Here is a 16,024-nt window from a genome sequence, read left to right on the forward strand (position 1 = left end):
ACAGCTCTTGTTACATGCACATGCAGGTCAACTCTGAGTGATTATGCAGAAAGTTTGAAGTAAATAACTCATCTCCTTCTACCTTAGGCCACAAACTTATCAATCACCCCTGCTGTGGACCACTTCTGGAGGTGTATGCTCCACGACCGCTGGACTAAGTGTGTAAATATAGGAAAAATAAATGTGCTAGGTTTTCTAAAATCGACTCCTACTTTATGCCACAAACTTATCAATCACCCCTCATATATGGATTTCAGCAAGGTACTTGATAAGGTACCCCATGCAAGGCTTATTGAGAAAGTAAGGAGGCATGGGATCCAAGGGGACATTGCTTTGTGGATCCAGAACTGGCTTGCCCACAGAAGGCAAAGAGTGGTTGTAGGTGGGTCATATTCTGCATGGAGGTCTGTCACCAGTGGAGTACCTCAGGGATCTGTTCTGGGACCCATACTCTTCGTGATTTTTATAAATGACCTGGATGAGGAAGTGGAGGGATGGGTTAGTAAGTTTGCTGATGACACAAAGGTTGGGGGTGTTGTGGATAGTGTGGAGGGCTGTCAGAGGTTACAGCGGGACATTGATAGGATGCAAAACTGGGCTGACAAGTGGTAGATGGAGTTCAACCCAGATAAGTGTGAAGTGGTTCATTTTGGTAGGTCAGATATGATGGCAGAATATAGTATTAATGGTAAGACTCTTGGCAGTGTGGAGGATCAGAGGGATCTTGGGGTCTGTGTTCATAGGACGCTCAAAGCAGCTGTGCAGGTTGACTCTGTGATTAAGAAGGTATACAGTGCATTGGCCTTCATCAATCGTGGAATTGAATTTAGGAGCCGAGAGGTAATGTTGCAGATATATAGGACCCTGGTCAGACCCCACTTGGAGTACTGTGCTCATTTCTGGTTGCCTCACTACAGGAAGGATGTGGAAGCCATAGAAATGGTGCAGAGGAGATTTACAAGGATGTTTCCTGGATTGGGGAGCATGCCTCATGAAAATAGGTTGAGTGAACTCGGCCTTTTCTCTTTGGAGCGAAGGAGGATGAGAGGTGACTTGATAGAGGTGTATAAGATGATGAGAGGCATTGATCGTGTGGATAGTCAGAGGCTTTTTCCCAGGACTGAAATGGTTGCCACAAGAGGACACAGGTTTAAGGTGCTGGGGAGTAGGTACAGAGGAGATGTCAGGGGTAAGTTTTTTATGCAGAGAGTGGTGAGTGCGTGGAATCGGCTGCCGCCAATGGTGGTGGAGGCGGATACGATAGGGTCTTTTAAGAGACTTTTGGATAGGTACATGGAGCTTAGAAAAATAGAGGGCTATGGGTAAGCCTAGTCATTTCTAAGGTAGGGACATGTTTGGCACAACTTTGTGGGCCGAAAGGCCTGTATTGTGCTGTAGGTTTTCTATGTTTCTACTGTCCTGAGATGTATACCGATGTACTGGGCTGTATACAAATGTACTGGGTTGTATACCGATCTACTGGGTTGTATACCGATGTACCGGGTTGTATACCGATGTACCGGGTTGTATACCGATGTACTGGGTTGTATACCGATGTACCGGGTTGTATACCGATGTACTGGGTTGTATACGATGTACCGGGTTGTATACTGATGTACTGGGTTGTATACCGTTGTACTGGGTTGTATACTGATGTACTGGGTTGTATACCGATGTACTGGGTTGTATGCCGATGTACTGGGTTGTAAACCGATGTACTGGGTTGTATACGATGTACCGGGTTGTATACTGATGTACTGGGTTGTATATCGATGTACTGGGTTGTATACCGATGTACTGGGTTGTATACTGATGTACTGGGTTGTATACTGATGTACTGGGTTGTATACCGATGTACTGGGTTGTATACCGATGTACTGGGCTGTAAACCGATGTACTGGGCTGTATACTGATGTACTGGGTTGTATACCGATGTACTGGGTTGTATACTGATGTACTGGGTTGTATACCGATGTACTGGGTTGTATACTGATGTACTGGGTTGTATACCGATGTACTGGGTTTGTATGCTCAGCTCTCTGCAGTTGTGAACACGGTGGGATTGATGGGCCTAAGTGAATTTGTTTTTATACACGGGGAAGGAAGATGGTCTCAGACACTCGATTACTACATGGAACTAGAATCCTGCCGTTTTTATAGTTCAAAGTGCCAGGGTGTGAATGTTTCAGAATCTGGTTTAGTATCACTGACATTTCATGAAGTTTGTTGTTTTGCAGGCAGCAGTAATTTGCAATACGTAATAATAATTATTATCAGTTATAGTGAGAGGTAAAAATAAATTAGTGCAATAAGAGAGAAGGATATAGTGAGGTTGCGTTCATTGTCTGTTCATGAATCTGATGGCAAGTGGAAGGAAGCTGGTTGAACAATACTGAGTGTGTATGTTCAGGCTCCCGTGCCTCCTAGAAGAAGCACTCCTAGAAGACGGGGTCTGAAGTGATGAAAAGTGCTGAGACATCGCCTTTTGAAGGTGTCCTCGATGCTGGTGAGGCAGATGCATGTGAGAGATATGCAAAAGAGGAGGGCCGATACGTGTACTGAGTGAAAGACTGTCACAGCTACACTCTTAGAGAGGACAGCCTAGGTAGTTCATTCACCGAGGTTATGTGGTAGAACTCGGGCTAAGAAAGGGTTACATAGAGCCAGAAGAGATATCCCTGCAGATCATGGAAAGATGTCAGAAACTACAGGCTTAACACACTGGGTGATCTTAATTTCTCCAATAGTAATTGGGGTTCCCTTAATACCAGGGAATTAGATGGGGCAAAGTTTATCAGGTGCATCCAGAGGATTTCCTGTACTGAATAATCCAACCATGGATGGGACCTTGTGTTAAGTAATGAACTTGGCCAGCTGGCTGAAGATTCACTGGAGGAGCATTTTGGAGACAGTGAGAGGACAGAGGGGAATAAACTGTTGACTTTTCAGCTGATGTGCAGATAAGTCCGTGTCGGGGTCACTGAAAGGTCATGAGGTGGGCCGTACTGTGGGTGGTGGTGAGGGAGCGTCCCGCTGTGGGAGGGGCAGTGAAGGAGCATCCCGGTGTGGAGGTGGTGGTGAGGGAGCGTCCCGCTGTGGAAGGGGCAGTGAAGGAGCATCCCGGTGTGGAGGTGGTGGTGAGGGAGCGTCCCGCTGTGGGAGGGGCAGTGAAAGAGCATCCCGGTGTGGAGGTGGTGGTGAGGGAGCGTCCCGCTGTGGGAGGGGCAGTGAAGGAGCGTCCCGGTGTGGAGGTGGTGGTGAGGGAGCGTCCCGCTATGGGAGGGGCAGTGAAGGAGCGTCCCGGTGTGGAGGAGGTGGTGAAGGAGCGTCCCGCTATGGGAGGGGCAGTGAAGGAGCGTCCCGCTATGGGAGGGGCAGTGAAGGAGCGTCCCGGTGTGGAGGAGGTGGTGAGGGAGCGTCCCGCTATGGGAGGGGCAGTGAAGGAGCGTCCCGGTGTGGAGGAGGTGGTGAGGGAGCGTCCCGCTATGGGAGGGGCAGTGAAGGAGCGTCCCGGTGTGGAGGAGGTGGTGAGGGAGCGTCCCGCTGTGGGAGGGGCAGTGAAGGAGCGTCCCGGTGTGGAGGTGGTGGTGAGGGAGCGTCCCGCTGTGGGAGGGGCAGTGAAGGAGCGTCCCGGTGTGGAGGAGGTGGTGAGGGAGCGTCCCGCTATGGGAGGGGCAGTGAAGGAGCGTCCCGGTGTGGAGGAGGTGGTGAGGGAGCGTCCCGCTATGGGAGGGGCAGTGAAGGAGCGTCCCGGTGTGGAGGAGGTGGTGAGGGAGCGTCCCGCTGTGGGAGGGGCAGTGAAGGAGCGTCCCGGTGTGGAGGTGGTGGTGAGGGAGCGTCCTGCTGTGGGAGGGGCAGTCCAGTGTGGAGGTGGTGGTGAGGGAGCGTCCCGCTGTGGGAGGGGCAGTGAAGGAGCGTCCCGGTGTGGAGGAGGTGGTGAGGGAGCGTCCCGCTATGGGAGGGGCAGTGAAGGAGCGTCCCGGTGTGGAGGAGGTGGTGAGGGAGCGTCCTGCTGTGGGAGGGGCAGTGAAGGAGCGTCCCGGTGTGGAGGTGGTGGTGAGGGAGCGTCCCGCTATGGGAGGGGCAGTGAAGGAGCGTCCCGGTGTGGAGGAGGTGGTGAAGGAGCGTCCCGCTATGGGGGGGCAGTGAAGGAGCGTCCCGGTGTGGAGGAGGTGGTGAGGGAGCGTCCCGCTGTGGGAGGGGCAGTGAAGGAGCGTCCCGGTGTGGAGGTGGTGGTGAGGGAGCGTCCGGCTGTGGGAGGGGCAGTGAAGGAGCGTCCCGGTGTGGAGGTGGTGGTGAGGGAGGGGCAGTGAAGGAGCGTCCCGGTGTGGGATCTTGCTGCACCACTCCTCTACGGCCACGCGGACAGATGACTTGCCTGTCGCCTTGTGGACGTCATCAGCCTGCGTCGCCTCGACGTCAGTGCCACCGCGCACAGCTGTCATTCCCTGACCCTGGATCGACGACTTCTGACTTCTGACCTCAGCCCGAACCCGGACCCGGACCCGGACCCGGACCCGAGCCGCAGCTGCAGCCACGATGCTGAAGGCCGTGATTCTGATCGGAGGCTCCCAGAAAGGTTCGGAGAGCGGGCCGGTGTTCGGGAGGTGGACGGCAGGGGCGGGACTCGTAGTCGGAAGGTTTAATATGGACAACTGGGGTTGTGTTAGGGTCATTAACAAAATGACAAAGTTAGGGAGACAGAGGGCGGCGGAGCGGCAGCGTGGGTGTTTGTGAAGGGCTGCAGCGTCTGGGAGAGTTTGATCGACAGGAGGGGGTGCAGTTAGAGGGACGTGGTTTTCTGTGATGGACAGGAGGGGCGTGGTTAGTGATGGACAGGAGGGGCGTGGTTAGAGTGATGGACAGGTGTGGTTTTCTGTGATGGAGAGGAGGGGCGTGGTTAGAGTGATGGACAGGTGTGGTTCGAGTGAATGACCGGAGGGGCGTGGTTAGAGTGATGGACAGGTGTGGTTTTCTGTGATGGAGAGGAGGGGCGTGGTTAGAGTGATGGACAGGTGTGGTTCGAGTGAATGACCGGAGGGGCGTGGTTAGAGTGATGGACAGGTGTGGTTTTCTGTGATGGAGAGGAGGGGCGTGGTTAGAGTGATGGACAGGTGTGGTTCGAGTGAATGACAGGAGGGGCGTGGTTAGAGTGATGGACAGGTGTGGTTCGAGTGAATGACAGGTGGGGGTGTGGTTAGGGTCACAGGAGGGGCGTGGTTAGAGTGATGGACACCAGGGGCGTGGTTTGTGTGATGGACAGGAGGGAGTGCGGTTAGTGTGATGGCAGGAGGGGCGTCGTTAGGGTGATGGACAGGAGGGGTGTGGTTAGAGTGATGGACAGGAGGGAGTGTGGTTAGGGTGACATGAAGAGGTGTGGTTAGAGTGGCAGAGAGGAGGTGTGGTTAGGGTGACAGGTGGGGGTGTGGTTAGGTGATGGACACCAGGGGCGTGGTTTGGTGTGATGGACAGTAGGGGTGTGGTTAGAGTGATGGGCAGGGCAGTGAGAGGGTGGATTTAGGGTGACATGTAGAGGTGTGTTTGGGGTGACAGAGGAGGTGCGGTTAGGGTGACAGACAGGTGGGGGTGTGGTTAGGGTGACATGAAGAGGTGTGGTTAGGGTGGCAGAGAGGAGGTGTGGTTAGGGTGACAGACAGGTGGGGGTGTAGTTAGGGTGATGGACAGGAGGGGGTGTGATGGGCAGGGTGTGACAGGGTGGAGTGGAAGATAGATGGAAACTAGGCTGATTGGACAGCGCTGTGGATTGATCAAAGGAGTTGGTCATGAAGCATGTGGAGGAGGCCATTCGGGCCATGTTCCTGCTGACTCAGATCACACAGCAGCTCCTCTGCCGAGCCCGTGGTCAGTAATGGGCAATAAATCCATAAACTCCCACTTCTGGTTGCTCCTTTTTGCATTACTTATTTAATTAAATTTATATATATATATTGTTTTGGTGTGGAGGGAACTTCGTTCTGCGCTTCATCGCAGTCATGCACAATGGGACAGTGTAGAGGGAGCTTCACTATGTGTCTGACCCTGGGAGTGTGTGATGGGACAGTGTAGAGGGAGTTTCACTCTGTGTCTGACCCTGGGAGTGTGTGATGGGACAGTGTAGAGGGAACTTCTCTCTGTGTCTGACCCTGGGAGTGTGTGATGGGACAGTGTAGAGGGAGCTTCACTCTGTGTCTGACCCTGGGAATGTGTGATGGGACAGTGTAGAGGGAGCTTCACTCTGTGTCTGACCCTGGGAGTGTGTGATGGGACAGTGTAGAGGGAGCTTCACTCTGTGTCTGACCCCGGGAGTGTGTGATGGGACAGTGTAGAGGGAGCTTCACTCTGTGTCTGACCCTGGGAGTGTGTGATGGGACAGTGTAGAGGGAGCTTCACTCTGTGTCTGACCCCGGGAGTCTGTGATGGACAGTGTAGAGGGAGCTTCACTCTGTGTCTGACCCTGGGAGTGTGTGATGGGACGGTGTAGAGGGAGCTTCACTCTGCGTCTGACCCCGGGAGTGTGATGGGACAGTGTAGAGGGAGCTTCACTCTGTGTCTGACCCCGGGAGTGTGTGATGGACAGTGTAGAGGGAGCTTCACTCTGTGTCTGACCCTGGGAGTGTGTGATGGGACAGTGTAGAGGGAGCTTCACTCTGTGACTGACCCTGGGAGTGAGTGATGGGGCAGTGTAGAGGGAGCTTCACTCTGTGTCTGACCCTGGGAGTGTGTGATGGGACGGTGTAGAGGGAGCTTCACTCTGTGTCTGACCCTGGGAGTGTGTGATGGGACGGTGTAGAGGGAGCTTCACTCTGTGTCTGACCCTGGGAGTGTGTGATGGGACGGTGTAGAGGGAACTTCACTCTGTGTCTGACCCCGGGAGTGTGATGGACGGTATTGAGAGTGTGATGGATGGTATTGAGAGTGTGACGGACGGTATTCAGGGTGTGATGGACTGTATCGAGGGTGTGACGGACGGTATCGAGGGTGTGATGGATGGTATGGAGAGTGTGACGGATGGTATGGAGAGTGTGACGGACGGTATTGAGGCTGTGACGGACGGTATTGAGGGTGTGACGGACGGTATCGAGCGTGTGACGGATGGTATGGAGAGTGTGACGGACGGTATTGAGGCTGTGACGGACGGTATTGAGGGTGTGACGGACGGTATCGAGCGTGTGACGGATGGTATGGAGAGTGTGACGGATGGTATGGAGGGTGTGATGGACGGTATCGAGGGTGTGACGGATGGTATCGAGGGTGTGACGGATGGTATCGAGGGTGTGATGGACGGTATCGAGGGTGTGACGGATGGTATCGAGGGTGTGACGGACGGTATCGAGGGTGTGACGGACGGTATTGAGGGTGTGACGGACGGTATTGAGGGTGTGATGGACGGTTTTGAGTGTTTCTGCTGTTTCCTCAGGCACAAGGTTCCGTCCTCTGTCCTTTGAGGTTCCGAAGCCGCTGTTTCCAGTGGCGGGTGTCCCAATGATCCAGCATCACATTGAGGCTTGTGCAAAGGTAACTCCTACCTGCCAGTTGTTTGTGTAACTTTAATTTTATTGCCTGTAATCTGGTCGTATGATGGGTGGGTCCCTGACATTGACCTGGTCCCATTGCCTTGTAAACTCACACTCACTCTCTCCCTTATTTCACTCGCAGTCACTGATACTTTCACACTGATACTCACCCTTGGGCTCTCACATGTCACATTGATACTCACCCTCAGCTCACACTGATATCGTCAGCTCACACTGATATCGTCAGCTCACACTGATACTCACCCTCAGCTCACACTGATATCGTCAGCTCACACTGATACTCACCTTCAGCTCACACTGATATCGTCAGCTCACATTGATACTCACCCTCAGCTCACACTGATATCGTCAGCTCACACTGATACTCACCTTCAGCTCACACTGATATCGTCAGCTCACACTGATATTGTCAGCTCACACTGATACTCACCCTCAGCTCACACTGATATCGTCAGCTCACACTGATATTGTCAGCTCACACTGATAGTCACCCTCAGCTCACACTGATATTGTCAGCTCACACTGATACTCACCCTCAGCTCACACTGATAGTCACCCTCAGCTCACACTGATATTGTCAGCTCACACTGATACTCACCCTCAGCTCACACTGATATTGTCAGCTCACACTGATACTCACCCTCAGCTCACACTGATACTCACCCTCAGCTCACACTGATCTCACTCTCGGTCTCTCACACCATCAGCTGAAGTGGTAGATTAGAGCCCAGAAACAGGCTCTTTGGCCTTTCGATTCCCGCCAGCCTGGTTTTCTGCCTAGCTTGCTACTCAACCGTAGCACTGCATACCCCTTCCTTCCATGTACTTATCTAAACTGTTACAATCAAACCCACATCGATCACTCCCACTAACAGCTCATTCTACCCTTGCACCATCCTCTGAATGAAGACGATCCCCTCCTGAAGGTTCACCTTAAATATTGCACCTTTCACCCTTATCCTTTGGACCTCTAGGTCTGATCTCAGCCAACGTCAGCGGAACAAGCCTGTCCATACCCCTCATAATTTTGTACAGCTCTATCAAATCTCCTCTCATTCTCCTACACTCCATGGAATAAAGTCCTAACCTATTCAACCTTTTCCTATATCCCAGGTCTTCAAGTCCTGACAACATCCTTGTAAATTTTTTCAGCACTCTTTCAATCTCATTGACATCTTTCCTGTAGGTAGGGGACCAAAACTACACACCATACTCCAAAGTAGGCCTTACCAAAGTCCTCTACAACTTCAGCATAACATCACAACTATTTTACTCAAGATGCTGATATATGAAGGCCAACGCGCCATAAGCTCTCTTTACAACCCGCTCAGGGAGATATTAGACCAGTGAGGCTGGCATGGTGAGTGTTGACTTCCTCCTGTAATGGAGGCATGGCACTTGCAGCATTGCTTTACAGCACCAGCGATCACTGATCGGGCTTCAATTCCCGGTGCTGTCCGTGAGGACTTTCTCCCCGTGAGAGTGTGGGTTTCCTCTGGGTGCTCTGGTTTCCAACGACATACGGGTTGGGGTGAATGTGTTGTGGACATGCTGTGTAGGTTCTGGAAGCATGGTGACACTTGGTATGCTGCCACAAAGAACAGAAGACACAGGCCATTTGGCCCATCGCGGCTGCTTGCTGTTCCATCGTGGCTGATTTATTAACCCTTTCAACCCTAGCATCCTTGGCCTGTGTTGGTTGTTGACGCAAACAATGCATTTTGCTATATGTTGAGGTTTTGATGTACAGTAGATTGCGGATAATTACAACACATCAGAATCAGTACATTTTGGCCCAATTAAGCAGCTGTCCTAATTGGCCTGCTCATGAAAATAGTTAAAAATGTATAAAAAAAAGACAAAGAACTATTTAAGTAACAAATTACACATTTAAAAGAAATACAGAACAAATTAGAACAGTACCAAAGCTACTACAGTACTATAAAACTGTGAATTAATTCCTAATAGTTATCAACAGATTGAACAAAGTCAGCACAGACCTCTCATGCAGTAATGAACTGCCTTCATAAATGCTTTGAATGACTGCATCCCCCAAATCTTCATTTTAATTTTAACATTCAAGATGATGTTGATACCTTCAAATTGTTCATCGTTCCTAATTTGTTAAAGTTGGCCTAAATGCTTGAAACCACCGTGAGCAAAACGGTCCTGAATTGTCTTGCTGCTTGTTACACTGTCAGTGACAAAAATCACCGCTTTTTGAACACAAACACATGTAAATGGCACTATTTAAAAACTGTTCGCTCTAAGTGTCTAACACTAGTTAGAAACTGGCAAAAATCTCCTATCCCAATCAAACAGCATAGTGTCCCAAATAATCCTGGGTATTTTCTTGATTAGTTTTTGTTCTTTAAGAGTTGTTCCAAATAAGTGGCTGTCCTGATTAACTGATGGCTGAATGAACTGGTATCGACTGGATATGTGACCGATAAAGCTAATCTTCAATCTTCATGGTGTCTTACTTTTTCCCTCCTTTTTCTCCATCATCTGTCTCCCTCACCTTCCTTCCCTCCTTCACTCTGCGCAGGTTCCAAACTTGAAAGAGATCTTGCTGATTGGGTTTTACCAGCCAAGCGACGAAATTAATCGGTTCCTTCTGACTGCACAGCAAGAATTCAAGATCTGCATTAGGTAATGAAAAGTCCAGTGAAATTCTTACTGAGAGCTTAACTGTGGTGTGTAAGTCAGGGGGAAGATCTGGGGTGGGGGGGAGGTGGGTGGGAACTGTGATCAGTATAATTAGGTGGTTAAACAGCATGAATTCGATGGGCTGAACGGCTTTTGATGTGCCTTTGTGTGTACTGAAGGGACGGCATCAAACAGCATAAATGTTGCAGAATCATAGAACATTGAACAGTACAGCACAGTACAGGCCCTTTGGCCCACAATGCTGTGCTGACCTGCTCCAAGATCAAGCTAACCTTTCCCTCCTGCTTAGTCCTCCATTTCTCCATCATCCCTGTGCCTCGCAATGAGTTTCTCAAATGTCCCTAACGTAACTGCTTCCACCACCCCAGCAGGGTGTTCCATGCACCCACCACTCTGTGTAGTAAACCCTACCTCTGACATCCATCACCACTCCCAAGCATATCTTGAAATTCTACCCTTTTGTTTTAGCATAGAATGGTTCCAGCAGGGCAGGAGGTCATTTGTTCCATCTAGTCCATGCTGGTCCTGTGCAAGTACAGTCCTGCCAGTCCCCTTGACCCACCCTCTCCTCGTATCCCTGTGGGTTACTTTCCTGTAGCTCCCTTTAGAACATCACAACTGAATCGTTCTCCTCTCTGACACGGCCCCAAGGCGTATGCTGTTTACTAAAGGCTTGGCCGTGTTGTTGGCACTGATGAACTGCACTCTGACAACCTGTACCTGTTTCCCAATCGCACTTGATTTACTCGTGAGCAGGGAGAACCACCCGCTCTGTCACCACTCTGTTCTGAAGCTGGAGCAGATATCTGTACAGAATTGACTGGCAATTATGAGAGTGACCATTTGGTAAATTGTGTATGTTTGAATTCCTTACTGGCAAGATCAATCGCCATTCACAACAGAGGTGTTCACAGTCAATAGAAAGTTCAAGCTGACAACCGATGACACTTTGCAACTGTCCCTTCATCGGTGTGTGTGTTTGGCATCCTTCCATCACATCCTAATCTCGTCTCCAGTAAGTGAAATGGCCCCAGTAAGCTGCTATGCAAAGCAAGCTATGCTCCTTCTTGCCTGGGCTGTCTGCACTTTGTCAGCAGTCTATCTTACCTGGACATTGTATTAACTTTTGCCTTGCCGCAACTTCCCCACCAGTTGAATCAGTGTGTTCCCAGTTCACCACACCTCAGTGCTCTGTACTCCCTGCTTCCCTCGCCTCGCCCTCGATCTACCCTGCCACTCTCACAACTCTCTGTGCACCAGTACCCCCAAATCTCTCTGTTCTTAGACACGTAGCAACTCGCTGATTGTTGGAGAACGTGGAATACTGTACTCACATTCTGTTGCCTCATAGGAAGGATGCGGGGACTTTAGACACAGGCCTCCTGACTGACATTTGACTCGTCACCTTGGACTAGCAAGAGAGACAGTGACCCCAGAGCCAAGGCACTGAAGATTTAATAACACCCAATATGATAGAAGGTCAGAGAGCAGTGGACATGTCGTGAGAGGGTTTGGCAAGAGACCACAAGACATAGGGCAGAATCAGGCCATTTGGCCCATCTAGTCTGCTCCACCATTCGACCATCATTGATTTACTATCCCACTTAACCTCCTTCTCCTGCCTTCTCGCCATAACCTTGGACTTCCTGATTAATCAGGAACCTATCAACCTCCACTTGAAATGTAAAGTTATAGAACACTATAGCAGAGAAACAGCCCATCTACTTTGTGCCGAACCAGACCATAAGACCATAAGACAAAGGAGCAGAAGTCAGCCATTCGGCCCATCGAGTCTGCTCCGCCATTTCATCATGAGCTGATCCAATCTCCCCTTTAGTCCCACTCCCCCGCCTTCTGACCATAATCTTTGATGCCCTGACTACTCAGATACCTATCAATCTCTGCCTTAAATACACCCAATGACTTGGCCTCCACTGCCGCCCGTGGCAACAAATTCCACAGATTCACCACCCTCTGGCTAAAGAAATTTTTTCGCATCTCTGTTCTGAATGGGCGTCCTGCAATCCTCAAGTCATGTCCTCTCGTACTAGACTCCCCCACCATGGGAAACAACTTTGCCTCATCCACTCTGTCCATGCCTTTCAACATTCGAAATGTTTCTGTGAGGTCCCCCCTCATTCTTCTAAACTCCAAGAAGTACAGTCCAAGAGTGGTCAAACGTTCCTCATATGTTAACCCTCTCACTCCCGGAATCATTCTAGAGAATCTTCTGTGAACCCTCTCCAATGTCAGCACATCCTTTCTTAAATAAGGAGCCCAAAACTGCACACAGTAACTGCACACTGCACACTGTGTTCTGCCTAGTCCCAGGGACCCGCACCTGGACCATGGCCATGCATCCCATTCACGTACCTATCCAAACTTCTCTTAAATGTTGAAATCCAACCCGCATCCACCACTTCCACAGGCAACTCGTTCGACACTCTCACCACTCTCTTGAGTGAAGAAGCTCCACTTCACCTTTCACCTTTAACCTATGACCTAGTCTCACATAGTCTCAGTGGATTTCTGCACTATATTCAATGACTTGGCCTCCTCAGAAACTGATAATGAATTGCACCAATTCAGTCTGCAGGAGGGGCTCAGCTGGTCGAGCAGCATCTGAAGGAGGAAGTGTATTGTCGAAGTTTGGGTTGAAATCCTGAATCAGGGAGGAGAGGAGAATTGTTTGACTGTGTCTCCATTCAGAGGGGCTGGATTCCATCTTTGTGCTTCAAGATTTGCTGATTATTTGTCCCAGAGTGGAAATGGCTAATACGTGGGGTGGGAGGTGAAATTTTAAGGTGTTTGTAGGAAAGTATGATGGGATGTTGTCTGAGGTAGGTTTCTTATACACAGAGTGGTGTTTTCATAGAATTCCCCCCCCCCGCCCCCCCCCAGCACCTCTCGGGGTGGTGGTAGAGGCAGATAAATTAGTGACATAGAAAAAACTCTTACTTTCTTTTTTTTCAGATCTTTTTATTATTATTACTATCCAAAATAACAGGAGTACATTGAAGTAGGTAACACTTACAATGTCTCAAAGGAAAAAAAATGTTTTAAAGATTGAAAAATATGGTGACACAAAAAAAAGAACAAAAAACCCTACTAAACCCTACTAAAGCAAAGAAAAGTGAGGGAAAAAACGAACCCATTAGGTATTCAACCCCAGAGCCAAAGCTTCTAAAAGTAAACATCAAACCGCCAACAAAAAAAAAACAAAATTTACAATTAGTTCGTGAAGGAAATCTATCAATTAACTCAAATAGTAGTAACGAGCAAATGAACCCCATCTTCTCTCAAAATCAAAGATAGGCTTGAAGGTTCGACTTCTAATTTTCTCCAAACTAAGACACAGCATCACTTGAGAGAACCATTGTGACAGAGTGGGAGCCGACGTATCCTTCCACTTCAACAGAATGGCCCTCCTAGCTATCAATGTAACAAACGCAATAACATCTTGGTCAGACAAAGAAATACCACGGATATTTTGAGGATTAATCCAAAAAGCACAGTTAATTTGTTAGGTTATAAATTAATTGTAAGTGCTTTAGAAATTGTGGAAAAAACTGACTTCCAAAACTGTTCCAGTATAGAACAAGACCAAAACGTGTGTGCCAGTGTAGCTGTCCCTTACATAGGCACATGGATGATAGAAAAATGGAGGGCTGTGTGGGAGGGAGGGGTTAGATGGATTTTGGAGTAGGTTTAAAATTCAGCACAACATGGTGGCTAAAGAGCCTGTACTGTGCTCCAGCATTACATATTTTATGTTCCATATCTTCTGGGATGCAGAGACTGAGACTGGACTTGGGGCAAATTGGTAGCAACTGTCAGGGCCAGCACAGGGGTGGATGGGCTGAATTCCCTCGTGTTTTGAGATTTGTTGATTTTTTGCCCCTCTGACACTTGAAACCCAGCTGGGTTCCCAACAAAGGGTTAATGCGCTGCCCTTGTGTTCGCAGATACCTTCAGGAATATGTTGCTTTGGGAACTGGCGGAGGCCTGTATCACTTTCGAGATCAGATCCTGTCAGGAAAACCCGACTTGTTCTTCGTCATGAACGCAGATGTCTGCTGCGAATTTCCCCTGACAGAGATGGTTGAATTCCAGAAGGAACAGGCCGGCTCTTTTGTCATGTTGGGAACAACGGTTAGGAAACTGAGGTCCAAGCTCTCATAGATAGAAACATAGAAAACCTACAGCACAATTCAGACCCTTCGGCCCACAAAGCTGGTCCGAACATGCCCCTACCTTAGAACTACCTAGGCTTTACCCATAGCCCTCTATTTTTCTAAGCTCCATGTCTCCATCCAGGAGTCTCTTAAAAAACCCTATTGTTTCCACCTCCACCACCGCAGCCGGCAGCCCATTCCATGCAGTCACCACTCTGTGTGTAAAAAACTTACCCCTGACATCTCCTCAATACCTACTTCCAAGCACCTTAAAACTATGCCCTCTTGTACTAGCCATTTCAGCCCTGGGAAAAAGCCTCTGACTATCCACACGATCAATGCCTCTCATCATCTTATACACCTCTATCAAGTCACCTCTCATCCTTCGTCGCTCCGAGGAGAAAAGGCTGAGTTCACTCAACCTATTCTCATAAGGCATGCTCCCCAATCCAGGAAACATCCTTGTAAATCTCCTCTGCACCATTTCTATGGCTTCCACATCCTCCCTGTAGGGAGGCGACCAGAACTGAGCACAGTACTCCAAGTGGGGTCTGACCAGAGTCGTATATAGCTGCAACATTACCTCTCGGCTCTTAATCCCACGATTGATGAAGGCCAATGCACCGTATGCCTTCTTAACCACAGAGTCAACCTGCGCAGCAGCTTTGAGTGTCCTATGGACTCGGACCCCAAGATCCCTCAGATCTTCCACACTGCCAAGAGTCTTACCATTAATACTATATTCTGCCATCATATTTGACCTACCAAGATGTACCACCTCACACTTATCTGGTTTGAACTCCATCTGCCACTTCTCAGCCCAGTTTTGCATCCTATCAATGTCCCGCTGTAATCTCTGACAGCCCTCCACACTATCCACAACACCCCCCCACACTATTCACAACACCCCCAACCTTTGTGTCATCAGCAAATTTACTAACCCATCCCTCCACTTCCTCATCCAGGCCATTTATAAAACTCACGAAGAGGAGAGGTCCCACAACAGATCCCTGAGGCACTCCACTGGTCACCGACCTCCATGCAGAATATGACCTGTCTACAACCACTCTTTGTCTTCTGTCTGTGGGCAAACCTATCCTGGATCCACAAAGCAATGACCCTTTGGATCCCTTGCCTCCTTACTTTCTCAATAAGCCTTGCATGAGGTAGCTTATCAAATGCCTTGCTGAAATCCATATACACTACATTTACTGCTCTTCCTTCATCAATGCGTTTAGTCACATTCATGTCCTGGTGTGGTCAGTGTGATGAGTCGTGGCATAGTCAGTCAGGGTATACTGTCAGTGGTGGGCAGGCAGAGGAGGGGGGAGAGGGGGGGAGTGAGGGAGAGAGTGAGGGGGAGGAGAGGGAGTGAGGGGGAGGGCGAGAGTGAAGGGGAGGAGAGTGAGTGAGGGGGAGGGAGAGAGAGGTAGGAGAGAACAAGAAGGAGGGAGAACATTGTCATGAGAAAGTAGGAAGAGAGGCAGAATCTGTGAGGCCAGTGGGCTGCTGCTTAGATAGGAGTGTACTGCCACGGTCTCTGCGTCTGGTTTCGAAGGTGGATGGTTGGAGGCTGAGGTACTGTAAACAAAGCTGGGTGGGAGGGTGAATGAGGGGGAGTGGATTGTGTGGTTCCTGGGTGGA

The 16,024-nt window shown here is 49.7% G+C and overlaps 2 protein-coding genes across 2 annotated transcripts in view; one reads left to right on the forward strand and one right to left on the reverse strand.

Annotated features, from left to right (window-relative positions):
• LOC140728118 (rac GTPase-activating protein 1-like) overlaps window positions 1–16,024 on the reverse strand; it is a 144,193-nt gene that overhangs the window by 53,603 nt on the left and 74,566 nt on the right. The gene's annotated exons all lie outside the window — the stretch shown is intronic.
• The window catches only part of LOC140728116 (mannose-1-phosphate guanylyltransferase regulatory subunit alpha-A-like), a 38,680-nt gene continuing 27,064 nt past the window's right edge, over window positions 4,409–16,024 (forward strand). The window contains exons 1-4 of the mRNA XM_073046331.1: window positions 4,409–4,579; window positions 7,418–7,515; window positions 10,084–10,187; window positions 14,171–14,357. Coding sequence (XP_072902432.1) covers window positions 4,540–4,579; window positions 7,418–7,515; window positions 10,084–10,187; window positions 14,171–14,357 — 429 coding nt within the window. The 5' untranslated portion in view covers window positions 4,409–4,539. The remainder of the gene's footprint in view (window positions 4,580–7,417; window positions 7,516–10,083; window positions 10,188–14,170; window positions 14,358–16,024) is intronic.

This window comes from Hemitrygon akajei, chromosome 5 (assembly GCF_048418815.1).
Source record: "Hemitrygon akajei chromosome 5, sHemAka1.3, whole genome shotgun sequence".
Lineage (NCBI taxonomy): Eukaryota > Metazoa > Chordata > Chondrichthyes > Myliobatiformes > Dasyatidae > Hemitrygon > Hemitrygon akajei.